At 50.1% G+C, this 16,478-nt stretch overlaps 1 protein-coding gene across 2 annotated transcripts; it reads left to right on the top strand.

Annotated features, from left to right (window-relative positions):
• The first annotated feature begins 433 nt into the window (after positions 1-433).
• SHOX (SHOX homeobox) lies at positions 434-13,019 on the top strand. Of its 2 annotated transcripts, XM_075057268.1 has the most exons (6): positions 434-855; positions 1,933-2,299; positions 5,623-5,831; positions 10,207-10,264; positions 10,355-10,443; positions 11,874-13,019. In XM_075057268.1, the coding sequence occupies exons 2-6, from the start codon at positions 2,026-2,028 to the stop codon at positions 12,117-12,119; spliced, it is 876 nt and encodes a 291-aa protein (XP_074913369.1). In that variant the 5' UTR covers positions 434-855; positions 1,933-2,025; the 3' UTR covers positions 12,120-13,019. The 2 variants fall into 2 exon arrangements, with proteins under 2 accessions (XP_074913369.1, XP_074913368.1); XM_075057267.1 differs by lacking the exon at positions 434-855 and having other exon boundaries at positions 1,809-2,299.
• Positions 13,020-16,478: the final 3,459 nt, after the last annotated feature.

The raw sequence follows: 16,478 nt of genomic DNA on the forward strand, positions 1-16,478 counted from the left end.
AAGCAGCGTGTCGTGCCGGGATCTTTCCTTAGCCATACGTTACTTCCACGTCTATCGTTTGCCTTTATTATTTATGTGGTGCCGTGTGATATACATTAGAGCCTCGGATTTGATTGGCGTTTGCGATGACAAGACCTGTTTGTTAAGTTGTAAGGCTTCCTCGGCTCCCTCACTTGTTAAATGAACTCTGGAGGAAGGATGCCACCGAGACACAACAATATAATAAATGTCAGGGATATCCGCAGTGCCGAGATCAAATGATCAATCCTTGCCCCCTAGATAATCATTTTAAATTCGCACGGGGGGAGATTGATTTTTTTCCTTTTAAAGCCCTTTATTAATTGCTTCCTCGATTATTATTTTTTCCCCTCCTCCTGTGGAGGTGTTAACTCTGGTGCTGGGGGCACCTTCGGATTAATTAAACGTATTTTTAGTGTTTTAACGTTCTGCTAATTTTCAGAGCAGTCCCACGCTCCCCCGGAAAAGAAACAATGGCCCCTTGCTCCAGCAAGGAGCCTCCTTTGGTTGCGATTCAGAGCAGAGGGTGGCGTGATGATGGGCTCTGATTATCTCAAACTCGAGGCGAGGGAATGAGAAGGACGTAAAAAGCCCAAGGACCAGAAGACAAAATTCCTCCAAATACCAAATAACCCTTCGCGTTAAAGCCCGAGGAGAGGAAATAGAAATAAATAGCTGGAAAGTCGGCTCCGCGTGAGGATCAAACGGTGCGGAGAGACGCTAGAAATGCCGGCGCTGTTATCTGATGATGAATTTCAGGCAGCTATTCAAGCGCACAGAATAATAATAATTATTCCGGGAGTACAGCAAAAATAACAGCAGTCTACCAAGAACAAGGTGGGGAAATTATTGCCAGTTCTATCTTAAATCCGGCAGGATGGGTTTCGTTGGGGAAGAAAGAAAGGGGGGGGGGGGGGGGAAGACGATTTAATGCTCTATTTGTCGTCTACAAACTCTCATGTTAACAAATTACCCCTCTGCTTCACGCAGCAGGATAGCTCTACGTCCAAAAAAACATTTTAGATTTTAATTTTCCCCAACAGTATCTTCAGACGACATAATAACAGTAAACAAGACAACAGATCCTGCGATGTTTACACGCATCTGGAGAGCCCCCCTACCCATGGATACCCCCCCCGCCCCCCCTCAGCCAAGCAACCCCCTCCAAATCCTCCGAACACACCGACACGGATCTCCGCGACACCTCGCGACTTGTTTAACTGCAACACACGTCCCCCTCCGCGCACCCACCCACCCACCCGCCAGAGCAGGCAACACTTTTAAAACAGCATTTTTGGTTCGCCGATTATTTTGACCACTTAATTAAGCGCAATTAGCTAAATAGCAAACCAGGTAGAATTTCCAGTGATTACAACAAATGCACATCTCCGGCTTTTTATTCATTACCTTTTTTATTGAATACTCATTTTCTTTTCCTCTTGACAGCGATACATTTAATTGCAGGAGCACAGTTATTTGATTAGCTAGGTCCGTTTTTACTCACAGTGTTGCCACGCACAGGATGTCCTTACAATCAATTAAGTCTTCCTCGACTTTCATTTCTGCAACCCATTTACAGAATGCAGATACCTATTTTCGTGTTTTCCTCTCCCCCCCCCCTTTTATTCCTCTCTCTCCCTCTCTCTCTCTCTCTCCCCCTCTTTTTCGCTTTTGCCTCTTCGCCTCCCTAAATCAAGGTGCAAAGATGCCAAAGAGTGATGAAATGAAAAGAAAGCCAATTGCTGGACTGAGGTGGGGGAGATAGCTGCTAGGAGTCCGCCTGCGACTATGGAGCAGTCAGTAATTGCTGGAGACAGGGAGAGCTGGGGGTTGGGCTGAGGTAGCCATGTATAAATAGTGTGATCTCAAATTGAAAGGCATAAATAACAGCAGGAGTGATCTAACCCTATACAGCCCATCTTCTACGTGCAAAAACAGCGTGCGGAGGACGGCCACATCTCCGACCGAAAACAAGTGGATCTCTGTGGATAAGATCACCGGGCAGCCATGGAAGAACTTACGGCTTTTGTATCCAAATCTTTTGACCAGAAAAGCAAAGAGAGCAGCAGCGGCAGTGGCAGCAGCAACAAGAAGGAGACGATCACGTACAGGGAAGTTTTGGAGAGTGGGTTGGCTCGCTCTAGGGAGCTTGGAAACTCTGACTCTAACCTGCAGGACATGACCGAGAGCAGCAACCATTGCCCGGTGCATCTTTTCAAAGACCACGTAGAGAGCGACAAGGACAAACTGAAGGAGTTCAGCACGGGCAGGACGGCGGAAGGTAAGAGCGGGGCTGGGCGCCCTCCGCCCCGCGCCCCTCGCCGCCAGCCCCGGCCCCCTCCCCGGCCGCCCCCGCCGCCCCCGCCGAGGGGACGAGCCGGTCACCGCCGCCCCGGCCCCGGCCCCGGCCCCGGCCCCGGCCCCGGCGGGGCGAGCAGGCTCGCCTCCCGCATCCTGCCTCCCTCCTCCGGCCGCCTCCCTCCCGCAGCGCCGGGGACATAACGCCTGGAAACACATACGCCCGCATGCAGAACGGGAACGTAGCCCTGAAAAATAAGTCGCAACTTCGGTCCTTTCCCCCCCCCCCCCGGCTCCCCGCCCCCGCTCCTCGCCAGCCCCCCGTTCGCATCCGAAATCGATCCGGTGCGTTAGGGCGTTCGCTCGCCCGGGGGAAGGGGGCAGCGCAGGACGTCAGACATTTTTTGTCTGTCTCTATTTTGGTACGAGGAAACCTTGTCCGGGGAGTTTTAATGCCTTAGGAGACCTGTTCTTCCTGCTTCCGGGCCGTCAGGATGCTGCTGCTTCTTCTGGGAGAAAGCTGGATGCGGAGGGGGCTCTCCCTGGACATTTTGTCCTGTGCCGGTCAGCCTGCCCTTAGCCAGAGGCTCCGGCCGGCCAGGAGGAGGAGGAGGAGGGGAGGAGGAGGAGAGGACCCTGGCTGTGGGGGAGCTGCCCGGGCCCGGGTGAGACCGAGCATCCCTGCGGAGGGAGGCACCGGCCGAACGGTCCCTCGGTGCCCTGCCTGCCCCTCTCACCCGGGCCAGGGCAGCACCGCATCCCCCCGGGGGGCGGGCGCCGCCGGCCGAGGGGTAAACCGCCATTCCTTCTCGTAGCGGAACAGAAATTACAATTAAAAATAATTTTTTTAAACCAAGCAAGCCGAAAATCCCGCACGGGCTGGCAGGGGAAGGAGAGAATAAAAAGGGCGGGGGGATTAGAAAGTTGAGAAAGTGTCTCTAGGCAAGTTAGACAGGTGGACCTGCCTGGGGAGCTACTGGCTAGCTTGGGGTAATAAAAAACGGTTAATAGGTTGGGGAACAACAACCAGTCTTTCAGCTGTTTCCTACTGTTTGATCTTGTTTAATATAACATTGGGCGAGAGGCAATTTAATTTACAGCCCAAACGCTTATTTAATATCCTCCTCTCTTCCACCCCCTCCCCAAACAGAAGGACCGGGTAGAATCACATATTCGGGTACCCGTATTTCTGCACAAGCCAGTACCGTTCAGCACTGCCGATTTTCCTTCTCTGGTCGAGAGATTGCAAAAAGAGAGGGTTCGGTTTAGACGAATCGTTCGCGCAGGAGATGGTTTTAAAAAATGAAAGCAGGGCATGCTCCAGGAAAAAAAAAATCTAAAAAAAAAAAATTATAATGCGAACGAACGAAAAAAAAAAATATCTCTACTACTCTGCCTTTTCCCTGTGTATCGAAATTCTGGCTTGTATGTTTAGCTAATCTAATCTATGGAGAGGGGCTGGGGGTGGGGATGGAAGGGAGGAGTTGGAAAGAGCTGAGATGCTTGTGACAGTTTAAATTCATGCCAGGTTTCAGTGTAATTTCAACTGATTCCGGCGTGTGATTTCAGTCCCACCGATATGCTAGTTAATATTTTATACCTATCGCGGACAAGCTGTAGCCTCGGATCTCCGAAAGGAGACAGAGCTTTTGAAGGCGCCTCATTTTCCCTAGGCATTTGCTGGGTTAGCACCCTCGTCTTTTCATAAGGGTTCCCCTAACAGGAGAAATGCGAACAAAACGCCATTAAAACCACCCAGCGACCCCCCCCCACACACACCTCCGGAGGCCAGACCCTTCCCAAAGTTTTAGGCAGCCGATACGCCGCCCGGAGTGGGAGACGGGGAGCCCGGAGGAGCGATTCCGGCCAGGGACAGTTTTCGTCTCGGAAGTGAACAGGAGCGCTTGGACTTGGGTCCCCGCCTTGCTTAAGCACAGATGCAGTTCAGGACGTTTTATTACGTTCAATTAAGTTACGACTTGCAGCTCGTGATTTGCATTTTGGGATGCCCCTAAGTATAGAGGTTAGCATATATGTGCGTGCGCACAGTTGTGTGCGTGCGTATACATATACATAGAGAAAATATGTGCGTATTGGGTGAGGGAAAACGGATTCAATTCGGGATCGTCTGCAGATATGGCTTCCCCCACCCCAGCCCCACACCGCCCAGAAGGTGAAGCAGGACAAAGGAGGCAGCCGGAGCCGGCTCGTCCCGGGACTCCGCCGGTGCCCGCGCTGGATGCGCACCCCGGGCGAGCAGAGGAGGCCGGGGAACCGGTCGAGCCTCCAGAGGTGCCCCCTGCTCCAGCACCTCTCCTCTCTTCGTTAGCCGGATTTAAAAGCGGGCCGGTGCGTTAGGCCGCCTGGCATTAAGGAAAAGGGCGGGGGGGGGAAGAGGAGGAAAGAAAGATAATTTGCCAAAGCAAAAGAAATCACCCCTCCTCGCCAAGACCAAAAAGGGCAACTGTTTTTCCCCGCTGCCTCCCCAGCCCTCCTCCCCTCTGGCCGGGACAAGCGTGCAGAGCGGCCGCCTCCGGCCGCAGGCTCGCCCCGAGCCCTCTTGGGTTCCATGGGGGCTGAGGGGGCTGTCTGCTCTTTTGGAGGGGCTGGGGGGGCAGCCATGGTTCTTGAGGGCGCTCCCCCACCCCGGGCCGTGCAGGCCCACCGCCCCGGGGGGTTCGACCCGCCGGCAGGTATTTTGGGGGCAGGAGGGGTGATAAGGGGGAGAGGGACAGACGGTGTCGGTCTCAGGCCCGTGGAAAGTTTCTTTTACGAGGCAAATATTTTCACCGTGGCTTCTCCATGACAGCGGAGGGGAGCTTCTTGCATAACCCTCTTTACTTTGGGAGAAAAGGGCGACGGAGAAATGCCCTTCCCCGCCTCTTCCCCCCGCCTGGAGGTATCGGGGGGCCGGCGGCTTCCCTACCAGCCCCTTCCCCGAACTGCCCGTGCCAACCGGCGCCACGGCTTCCTCCTCTACCCTGGAAAGAAAATAAAATTGTATTTCTAGGTAGAGGGTTTTTTCTGATGGGGCATCAGCCAGGCAAGGCAGAGCGGCTCCCTCCCTTCCTCCCCGCCTCGGCCCAGGGCTGGCAGCGGTGCCCCCCGGCCCGGCCTCAGCCCCCCTCGCCCCTCCGGGCCCGGCCTGGGGACCCCCCCCTCCCGCCCGCCCGTTGCCCCCGCATGTCGTGCTGAGTTTGGGGACGAAGAGAGGGGAGGGGGGTGCCCCCCGTGCGCTGCGGAGAGAAACTTCGGAGAGGTGCGAGGGGAGGCTCAGTGTCGTTTTCCCCTTCCCCCTCCCGGCAGGGATCTACGAGTGCAAAGAGAAGAGGGAAGATGTGAAGTCAGAAGATGAAGATGGACAGACCAAGCTCAAACAAAGGAGAAGCAGAACCAATTTCACACTAGAGCAGCTGAATGAGCTGGAAAGACTTTTTGATGAGACTCACTATCCGGATGCCTTCATGAGGGAGGAACTAAGCCAGAGGCTGGGACTGTCTGAAGCTAGGGTTCAGGTAAGAGAAAGGCTCTGTTCCTGGAAACGTCCTCACCTCACTTCCTAACTGCCAGCGGATCCTAGCACAGTGCCCCGTTTCATCCAAAGCGGGGAGGTGAAGGCAGAGACGACACGTGTGATGGGGAAGCTGGTTGCAACTCCGCTGTACCTGTCCTGCCAAACAGTAATTCTGCTCTGGGAGTATCTGCCCGTGCCTTGCATTTCCTAGGAAGGATTTTTTTTTTTTTTTTTCCGGGCGGGAGGGGTTAGTAGTGGTGGTGGTGGTGCTAGAGTTGACAAGTCTCTAATAGCTGAGCAACTCGCTATTTTTTTTTTTTCGTTTTAATTATTGTAGTCTTCCTTGCAAACGTGCCATTAACTCTCCCTTAATCCACACTTTCTTCCCCCTCCTTTTATGGGGCCGTTATGGAAAAAAAAGCCCAGAAAACAATCGCCGTGAATAAGGCTAGACGGTTTGGGTGCTGAGGGACGGGATTAGCCAGAGCCGGGGGAAAGGTGCCCGCTCTGATTCGCGCAGCAAGCATATGAATGCATGGCACCCCATCTGGTAGCGTCTCCTCCCGCGCCTCCTATCCCGCTTCAGATACGGCCAAATACCAATTAGCCTTCGAAACCTTGAAAATAGGTCCGGGCTGCTGTAGTTCTGGAGCTATCAGAGCCGTCTGTTTGGGTGGTTTCACATCGATTATTTTAAAATTTGATTTTCGGTTTGATACAGGGGAAAAAAATCCCCCCCCTCCCCGCCCCTTCCCCTTAAGCTAACTAGGGAATGCATCCCCAAACCGGATGTCGTATTAAAAAAAAAACCCCAAAAAACCCCAACCAACAAAAAAACCCTCCTAGAAATAATTAATAAGATCAACCTGTGGCTCTATGAGCAGGCCTAGAGGAGGAGAAACCTGAAGGAAATCCCTGCTTGGGCTGTAACTCTGTGCTTGGCCTAACAGACCCAAACCCAAGAAGAAAAAGTCACCAAGCCAACCCCTCCACTGAGCAAAACGCCTTCGCACCCCGGAGATAAGAGATGCGCATGCATATGTATATCTGCCTATAGGTGCGCGCGCGTGGGTACCCATAGGTGCGGGTGTGGCTGCGTGGGCACAGGCGAGCGTCTCCGTGCCTGCCCTCACCCCCAGGGCACAGGGGGAAGACGGCAAATACAGCCCCGAGCTGGAGTGGGGAGAGGGGTCGGCTTGTCCCCCCCCTTCAACGTGCCCCCTGTGGAAAGCAGAGGCAGCTCCCGCTCCCCCCGGACCCGCTCCCAAGCCTCTGCCCGAGTAAGTGACTATCTGGCTTTAAACAACTGCCTCCTGAGAGGCATTTCCCGAAATAAATAGAGTAGCTAGGTCGTTTTCTTTCTTGTTTTGTTGTTGTTTTTTTTTTTTTTAAAGGCTCTTTTCTCCCCTCAGCTCCTGCCTCTCTCAGTATAAACCGAGCTGGGCGAGGGATGGTGCCGGGCACATGCCTTAGGAAGGGTGGCTTGCAGGGGATATTGCAGGGGTTCAGAGTGCTGCTGGCCTACTTTCTCCTGGAAGATTGATCTAACCACACCATATAAATTAATGAAAAGATTAAACTTTTGCTGAAGGGGACATCAACTCTTATGTCATCTTCCCAGATCTTCTTACTTGGGCTCTGTAATATCTTTCCAAGGCCTTGATGTACTGTTTCTATAAAAATAAATTACTTGTAATTGAATTCTGCACTCTTTCTTTCAAGTACTTTATTACTGAGCAGCACCTTAACAGGATGTTCATAGTTACAGGAAAATTGGTGCTTCAAGTGCTTACAGATCTTAAAACAGCACACCAAAAAAAAAACAAAACCCACCTGATTCAGGCGGAGATTATGAGACAAAGAAATTTAATAAATTTAATCATCTTACAAAAGAGGTTTGCATGGATGAAAATAAAACTACAAATAAAAGAAATATCAAGAGGGAAAAGAGGAGAAATGGATAATTAATTAGGAAATAAGCAGAGAGCTTGATATTTATCAATAAATGGAAGCGGGAAAAAAGGAGGAGAAGGGGGGAAAAGGGAAAGGTTTTTTTTTAATACTTTCAGAATTGTTCTCTAATTCCTATCTGAACCGCTTGTCCCTTGCTGTTAAAGGATATAGTTTCAATTTAGTGTGGAAATTTGCTGTAAATAAATTGAAGCTCCTATGGTAGCTAGTCCTTATTAACCTTTTATTTTTAGTGTTGTACTGGAAACTCATATCACCCAGCTGTCAGGGTTATAATTGAAAGTTATGAGACCATAGTGAGGAGCAGGCAGTAATTCAATTACAACAAATATCTTTGGGTTTATGGTGCAGGGCTAAATTAAATGTCATTATTCACTGTCTCTAATGGAAATCAAAAGGAAATCAGATTAGAGCATTTGTGAAAGAAATCACTGAGTGATCCTTAATGAAGAAATAACTGTCTAAAACAGTGTACTGTGCTTTACTTAGCATATTCATGACTAATTGGAATTGATCGTGAATCACACCAAGCCTGATTTATTATCGCTTAACGTAGTGGCTAATTCATCACTTTTATTCCTCATAACCTTATTTTTTCATAGCTAAAGGGAAAGGGCACTTCGTTTTCCAGATTTAAATATAATTTCTGTTTGAAAGATGTTCTGATTTGCAAGAGAAGTTGTTTAAACGCTGCTTAAATTCCTCCTGACAATTTATACTCCTGGGGGGGAGGGGGGGGCGTGGGGAACACACACAAGGAGATTTCCTGCAAGGATTTACAACCGTAAAAAAAAAAAAAAAAAAAAAAAAAAGAAAAAGTATTATTGTCGCTACAGCACCACGATAGTTTGCATGCTCGTATTTAAAAAAAAAAAATATAAATCCCTAACGGCCCGGTTAAAAGGAGAAGCGTTGCATGTTGTTAATATTTGCGTATTGCTCGTAGGGAAAAACAACTTGTGCCGTGTTGCGCGTCTCAGGGCAGCGATGCCCCGTTAGCGTGGGGAGGGCTGCGCTAGCGACGAGCCGGCGGGGAACGGGAGCGGGCTGTCTGTCTGTCTGTCCGTCCGTCAGTCAGTCGGTCGGTCGGTCGGTCCGTCTCCGCAGCCGCTTGCTCCCCGCTCCCCCCCCCCGGCCACCCTAGGCAGGAAAAATGGTGCTCCAAATCAGAGAAGGCCAATTCCTACTTAAGAAAATCACTGAGGTACCCGAGGTAATTAATGCCTTTGGAAGCCTTTCTTTGCACTAATTACTCCGTTGTAAATGACCATCATTAAGGCAATTGAAGAAAGCTTGAAGGGAAAATTTGATGTAGGAAGTGCAGTTAGTATTAATTAACCGTATGATCTCTTGGCAAGTGCAAGAACATCAAAGGTTGTAGGTGTTTACTTAGCTACAAGATTTTTATCAGCGGTGAAAGTCAATGTTTGTCCCCAATCGGTAGGTTTTGGTGTAAGGATGAGGGGCCGCGAAACATTTTGGGCCGTGCCTCTGACGAGCCTTTGGGGAGAGCTGCTAACCCGGGCGCCTCGGAGGGGGAAAGTAGGTCTGAAGGTCTGAAATGCCCCTGGAAAAGAGGCAGGGGAGGCGCAGCGGCCACTGCAAGTTCTGCGCTTGTTTGAGTCAGAACGGCTGGAATTAGGGCAGGATTACTGGATTACAGGCATTTCTCGGGTAGGGGCATAAGCCCTTCTTCACATCCCCGCCTGCAAAGATGTTGTTGCTCGTGTCTGTCCAGAAGTCTACAGGAGCGAGTTTTGTTTTCTTTTAACGTTTGGGGAGCGGGGAACGGTTCGGCTCCTTTGTGCAAGTTCAGTACCTCGCATCTTCCCCGAGGTCTTCCTCACTTCCAAGCCCAGCTGGGAGAGAGCAGGCGGCCCTGGCGCTTGGGGGCCAGACCCCGGCGCCTGGCCTGGCCCGGCCCAGGCTGGCTGTCCCCGGGATGCTGAGGGGTCACTGCAAAGGGAGCGAGGGTCCCACCCGGCCTGCCCGTGGGCTTATTTTAAGTGCTTGTGGGAGCGGCCCCTCGCTCCAGACGGGTGCCACAAGGACCGTCATTGCCCACCCAGGGGACACGGGGGTCTCGGACACTCGGTGCGAAGCTCCCGGGCTCCGCGGGCGCTTCTCATCTCCCAGGTTCAGCTCCCGCTGAGAAACCGCACCAAAGAGCAGGATCCCCCCCAAACAGCCCCCACGGCAGCACGTATTGGGGCTCACCTCTCCCCCTCGGCTGCTCCCGAGGAAAGACCTCAGCAAAGTTGCGCGGAGTCCCTCGCCTCTCCCCTCCATCCCTCCCCCTGAGATAATCCTCTCTTAGCAGCCGCCCAGTCTGCCTCCATTTTTTTGTTGTTGTTGTTGTCGTTGTTTTTTTTGGTTTTTTTTTTGTTTGCGTTTTCTTTTCACAGGTCTGGTTCCAGAACAGGAGAGCAAAGTGCCGAAAGCAGGAGAACCAGATGCACAAAGGTGAGGAAGGGGGGCGGGCGGGCCGGGGGCTGCCGGCCGCCGAGCCCCGGGACGCCTTCGCCGCTCACCCGGCCCTGTCTCTCCCCGCAGGTGTGATCCTGGGAACCGCCAGCCATTTAGACGCCTGCAGAGTGGCCCCCTACGTGAATATGGGAGCCCTGAGGATGCCTTTCCAACAGGTAGTTAGCTCCGGTTTTATTTTCCTTTCCCCCCGGCAAGCTCCGACCCCCTTTCGTTTGCACGGGAGGAAGCCGGACACGTTTACAAGTGCCATTTATATAGAAGTTGGCACGTATTAAAAACAGGCTGTAAAACTTGGTGAAGGAGCCCCCGCCCGGCTGCCGGGAGCTCAGCGCCCCTCGGCCCCGGGGAGGATAAGACCCCCCCGTCCCCGCCGCCGTGCAATGGGCCGGCACAGGGCCCCGGGGCCGCCCGCAGACGTGGCAAAGGCGGGATGGCCTCCTGGGGGCTTATCGCTTTCCCGGGGGGGAGCCCGGGCAAACCGGCCCGCAGCCCCCCCGGGGACGGAGCGGTCCGGTGCCGAGCCGCCCCGGGGGGCTTCGGTCTCCGCCCGGCGCCGGAGAGCGCTGCGGGAGGAGGGTCTCCCAGCCGGTGGGCGAAACCATAAGGGGGAAAAAAAACCCCCAAAACCAACCTATGCAGACCCTTGCGCTGTCGTTCTTCCCCCTCCTGTCGAGGCCTGGGCCTTTTCCGAGGGAGGTGGCCGCCCAGGAGGTGGGGAGGCTTCTCCCCGAAGCGCTGCCGCCGTGCCGGCCGGCCGGGAGCCGGGCAGGAGCGGAGCGCAGGCACCGGTACCGCTGCGGGGCCCGGGTCCTTGCCCCAGCGAGGTACAGTCCCCCCCCGGGGAAGGCCGCTGGGGCAAACCGGGACTCGGGGGATGAAATTCCGTCCCTCTTCCAGCCACCCCCTCCCCCCCTCTTTTTTTTGGGTCAATTAATCGGGGAATCGATTTTTTCCCAGCCCAAAGGGACCCTCCACCACCTTCTCCGTCTCTGAGACACGTGGAGCTGACAGATTAATTGTATTGATTTTTAAAAGACATATTTGGACCAAAATAATTAAATACATAAATAAACTCTCCCCCACTCCTCCCCGAACCTACCCGGAGCTGAAATCTCTCAGTCAACCCAACGTGTTTGTGTAGGTCGAGAAAGCTCCAAAGCAAACACCAACCCGGTATATAAGGGACCGGTGGCCAAAGAGTTTTTAGCAAGGTATAAATAAACATCCCTGGCAAAAAAAAAATTATAAAAAAATTAGCTATTTAGCACTTGTTGGCGCCCGTGCGTTGGGCCGCGTATTTATTTATTTATTTGATATATTTTTTTTTTTTTTAAAAACGCGAGGAGGGTGAGGCATGCCCCCGGCGAAGTGCGGAGCGGAGATTTGCCGCGCCGCGCGCTCTTTGCCCCGCCCCTCGCGTGCGGGGGGCTCCGCTAAACAAGTCTCTCTTTCAGCCGCCGGGAAGGGTCGAGGCGGGGGGTGTGTGTGTGCGTGTGCGCGCGTGGGTAGAGGGGTGGGAGGGTGCGTGGGGGGGGGGCCCCGCGGGGCTGACGCCGTGTCTTCTTCTTCTGCCGCCGCCGCCCAGGTCCAGGCGCAGCTGCAGCTGGAGGGCGTGGCCCACGCGCACCCGCACCTGCACCCGCACCTGGCGGCCCACGCCCCCTACCTGATGTTCCCGCCGCCGCCCTTCGGGCTGCCCATCGCCTCCCTGGCCGAGTCCGCCTCCGCCGCCGCCGTGGTGGCCGCCGCCGCCAAGAGCAACAGCAAGAACTCCAGCATCGCCGACCTGCGGCTGAAGGCCCGCAAGCACGCCGAGGCCCTGGGGCTCTGACACGCTTCGGCCGAGCGCCCCCCGTCCCACCCCGTCCCGTCCCGGGTGCCCGCGGCGGCCGGCGTGGGGGGGGGTGACCCGCACGGACCGCCGCGCTTCCCCCGCTCCTCCTCCTCCTCTTCCCTTCCCCGGCCGAGCAGCGGGCGCTCCGGGCCGCCCTGCCGCCTTCTCTCGGTTTGGTTCTTTTTTTTTATTATTATTTTTGCTCGGTCGTTTTTATTTTTTTTTTCCCCCTTTTTTTATTTCTTTCCCCTTTCCCGAGGTCCCCGAGCGCTCGGCGGCAGCCTCCTCCCGCCGCTCCTCCTCGCCCTCTCGCCCCCAGAGACTCGGGAGAACCGGGCGAAGAGCGGGGGGGGGCCGCGGGTGCTGCGCGGCGCGGGGCGGACTCTGCGCCCGCCGCGGGCACCGGCACACGCGGTGGGGGGGTGGGGGCACACGCGCACCCACCCACGCACGCACACGGGCGCGCGGCAAACACGCACCCACGGGTCAGAGACTCCGCGGAGGATGAAGTAGGTGGGAGGAGAGAGGAGGGAGAGTTTAAGAAAACAAACAAACAAACCCCAACACACACACACACACACAGAGAAAGAAAGAAAAAAAAAAGAAAGGAAACGATCTCTAAATTATGTTAATCTGTGAACATTGAGGACACTTTGGATTTTTGAGCCTGGCAAAAGTGATCGCTCCAGCATAACGTCATCTGCTGCTGTCAGTTTTGCTACCTTGTGCATGTGTCTAACTAAACACGTTTTGAAGATCAGAAATATATTAGAACGAAACTAAACAAAACAAATAGTAATAATAATAAATAATAAATCCTTGGGGCTGGTCTCCATTAAAGATGACATTTCTTTGTTGCCAACAGTATTATTTCACTGCCATGAATCTCTTCCATCACTGAGGAGCTGCTGCTGCAGAACTGGTTTGAATTTAAATGTGGAATTTCAGATCTGAGGCAAGGCAGTTTTTTTTTTTCTTCTTTTCTTTCCTAAAAAAAAAAAAAAAAAAAGAAAAAAGCAGCAATAACAAAAAATGTGCGTCTCAAATGGCTATGTCCTTTGAAAGGAGAAAAAGAGAGAGACTAGAATTTACTAATCATTAGTGATAACTTGAAAGATGGGAACAATAAAAAATGCACCTGTTTTGCCAGAATCACCTGAACTCAATGAGATGCATTGTGCCATAGAAACAGGTCAATTTTTCTAATTTTTTTTTTGTTTTTTTCTCAAACGTCTGGATCTTTGAATCAAAATCTCACTGTTTTACAGGACGTAGAAAGAATGACCTATACAACAAAGATGGACATATGGTTTTAAGGCATAATACTGATGCAGCATTAATTTTAGTGAAATGCAATTAAGTGCAGTAAAGTGCAATACTGTAAATATTATAGATTAAAAAAAATAGCCGTACTTATTCTGTTAATAACCAATTCTGCAAGAACCGTAACTTAAGTCCTTTATACTCAGACTGGTGCATTGCAGTTTCTCGCCAAAATGACGGTCTGAGTCTTCTATGAATGGATAAAGTTATATGCATTGCATACGGAAAAAGGTAGATGCCATGATTTCTAGTGGAGTTTATGTGCCATATTTCTGGGAAGTAAGCTGAAAAGTCTGTATGACACTTTTGCAATCATCTTAAGTAAAGGAAAAAAAAAAACAAAAAACCAACCCACAGAAGTGTTTTGTAGAGGTGGACAAGTTCAATATTTGGACAATTAAATTTTTGCCTGTGATTTAGACACCAAGTTGTAAGCTAATGCTTAGGAAAAAAACCTAATATAAATCCAGAAAGGATGGGGAGTAGGGAAATCCTTTAAATTATATTACCAAAGTGTCTGGGTTTACTGACACCCCATTTTTACTTTTTATGCTATTCACTTCTAAATAGTTTATGACTTTTTTTTTTTTTTTAATTTTTGGCAGGGAGGAGAGAGGAAGGTGCAAATATTGGTCTTGTCTACATCTAACAAGATAGTTACTTGTTGCCTTTGTTACCAAGGCCTGTGCTGGTGGAAGGTTATCCTCTCAATAGTACCGTTATTAAGCCTGCTTTTTATGTCTCGTTTAGCAATCCATTACTAGTTTTGGCTTTTGCTGATATTTATCAAATCCAAATATTACTGTAGGACAAAAATTCATGCTGTAGATAAATTTTAGACACTTGTCTTCTTTTTTTGTTTCTCCTTCAAGTTTTGATATTTTCTAGCAAGCGAAATTTCTGGAATGTTGAAAGTTGTGCTATTTCCCTTCTATTTATTATGTGAGAAGTAGTTATATTTTGGATTTGCTAGAGCTGATAAATGTTACCTGCCTTTTCTACCTCTCTGTGAAAGCCCAGTACCTTTTTAAAGCAAGGCCAAAATACTACGATAGTGTTACTTGTTGCTGAGAAATACGGACAAAAGTCTCAGGCAATTAACAACTTCTTATTGAAACAAAACATTACCTAGAAAGTAAAACATTATTCATGATGATGTATGAATTTCTGGCTAAAATAAGAAATACCTGGAGTGGTTCCAGCACTTCTAACGTGCAGATCTGAAAAATAATAAACATTACTACAGAGATGCTTTAGGCTATAACAAGTAACCTGTTGTACTGGATACTCACAGCCATCGAAGGAGAATTTGATACACAGTGCCGAAAACCGAAGGCATAGAGCTTTCGATTGAGCGGGAACTGCTTGTTATCTGTACCTGTGATCTAATTATTACCCTTTCAAATCCTCTTCTGAAAGTTTAAGAGAGGCTAATGTGATTTTTTTCAGTCCCGTGCTGGACTTTCGCAAAGGAGTGATTTTTACCCTCAAACGATTCCATAGAACGAGCTCAGTCGAAGCTGTAGGTTTGGGATCTGAATTTTCTCAGACATCTTCTAAGTGAGGCTGTGAAGTGCTACCGATCTCACAGCGTCACAGGATGCACGTAGAGTATGCGTCCACCTCATACTGGAAGGAATAACTTTTCCACCTTTGCTGTTTTACTAGGTACCAACACAGCAAAAATGCTTGTAGGTTTCTCTCAGAAATTTTGCTACACACAGCTTCTTTCTTGTATTCAAAAAATAGCGGTAACATGAATACAGTTCCCTGCTAACATGAAACAAGGCTGGTAGTGTAGCATACATCTTTTCCAGAATGGAAAATTCTTACAGATTCTTCTGATTGCTTTCAATGGATGTCTCAAGGACAGCCTTGCCCTCTACCGCAGAAGGGAAGGAGGTGGCAAGATTTATCAGCTTAGTCTGTTTTGAAGGAGGTACCATAGATCAGCCTGGGGAGAGGGGCAGGGTGTTGCTGTGAATCTACCAAGGCGCTTCATGCTGCTCTTGCATTTCATTTAGCACAAAAGGAAATGAAAAGGTGCACTGCGTAAGGGCTGTAGCCGAAACCGGTTCTGCTTCTTTCTCGAATGGGCCAATTGCATCAGTGGTGGTATAAAAGCTTTGCCTTGTTTTGGATGATGCGTGCAGGTGGCCTCCGCTTCTTGTCATCCTTACATCATTGGGAAGAAATGAGGAGTCCTACCTGGGCTACCGTGTACTGGACTGTACTTTTCAGTAAGTGTAAGTCACTGTGGCTCCATTCGCCGTGTGGAGCTCCAGTGATCCATACAAGCTGAGAATCTGGACCAAAGCGCCTACTCCATCTCTGTTAATGTGTGGTCTTTTTTTTTTTCTTTTTTTTTTTTTTTTTTTTGCATTTCTTTAATTATTTTTCTTGAGGAGGTTGGAGATTGAAGATAAGATAGTCAAGGTCCTGAGGTGCTTATTAAAGTTTAAAAGTATGGTAATTGTTTTAGATTCTCAGGCATGCCAAGCCTCATTTACTGTCCACCATCATCCAGCCTGATCTTTGTGTAATCTTTCATTTGAGAAGTGTGAGATTTCCCAAGATCATCAGAACGGCGGCCGCTGGGCAGAATTCCCTTGGAGGAGGCCTTCATTTAGTGTATGTGGATTGCTGAAGAATCTTCCTCAAAAGTTTGGTCTGGTATTTGAAAAATAACTTGAATGAATGCCAATTGAATAATGCTGTTTATAAACAAGTCTATAAAAATAGGCTTTTTGCATTACATGGGCCCCTTTATAATGGAAAAAATAGTCTCTGATTTTTCTGGAACTGTCAAATAAGCTTAAGTACTTCATCCATTTGTATCAAAATAGCAAGCTGACTTCATGGTTCATTTTTATTGACTTGGAAACGTGTGAAAAAAATTATACTGGAAGTTTTTTTGCTTAGTAGGGTCATATAGATGTAGTGACATTTTGGTTAATATCATAATACTTAGCACTTATATAATGTTTATTTGCAAAGCACTGTATAAATGTTTATTATTTAATCCTCACCCAT

The sequence above is a fragment of the Buteo buteo genome, chromosome 25 (genome assembly GCF_964188355.1).
Source record: "Buteo buteo chromosome 25, bButBut1.hap1.1, whole genome shotgun sequence".
In the NCBI taxonomy this organism is placed as follows: Eukaryota; Metazoa; Chordata; class Aves; order Accipitriformes; family Accipitridae; genus Buteo; species Buteo buteo.

Bases quoted from the DNA above. Each gene is read 5' to 3' on its own strand.
- SHOX (XM_075057268.1), top strand. From the start codon at position 2,026: ATGGAAGAACTTACGGCTTTTGTATCCAAATCTTTTGACCAGAAAAGC. The intron at 2,300-5,622 runs GTAAGAGCGGGG...CCCTCCCGGCAG, and splicing joins CACGGGCAGGACGGCGGAAG to GGATCTACGAGTGCAAAGAG. The intron at 10,444-11,873 runs GTAGTTAGCTCC...GCCGCCGCCCAG, and splicing joins TGAGGATGCCTTTCCAACAG to GTCCAGGCGCAGCTGCAGCT.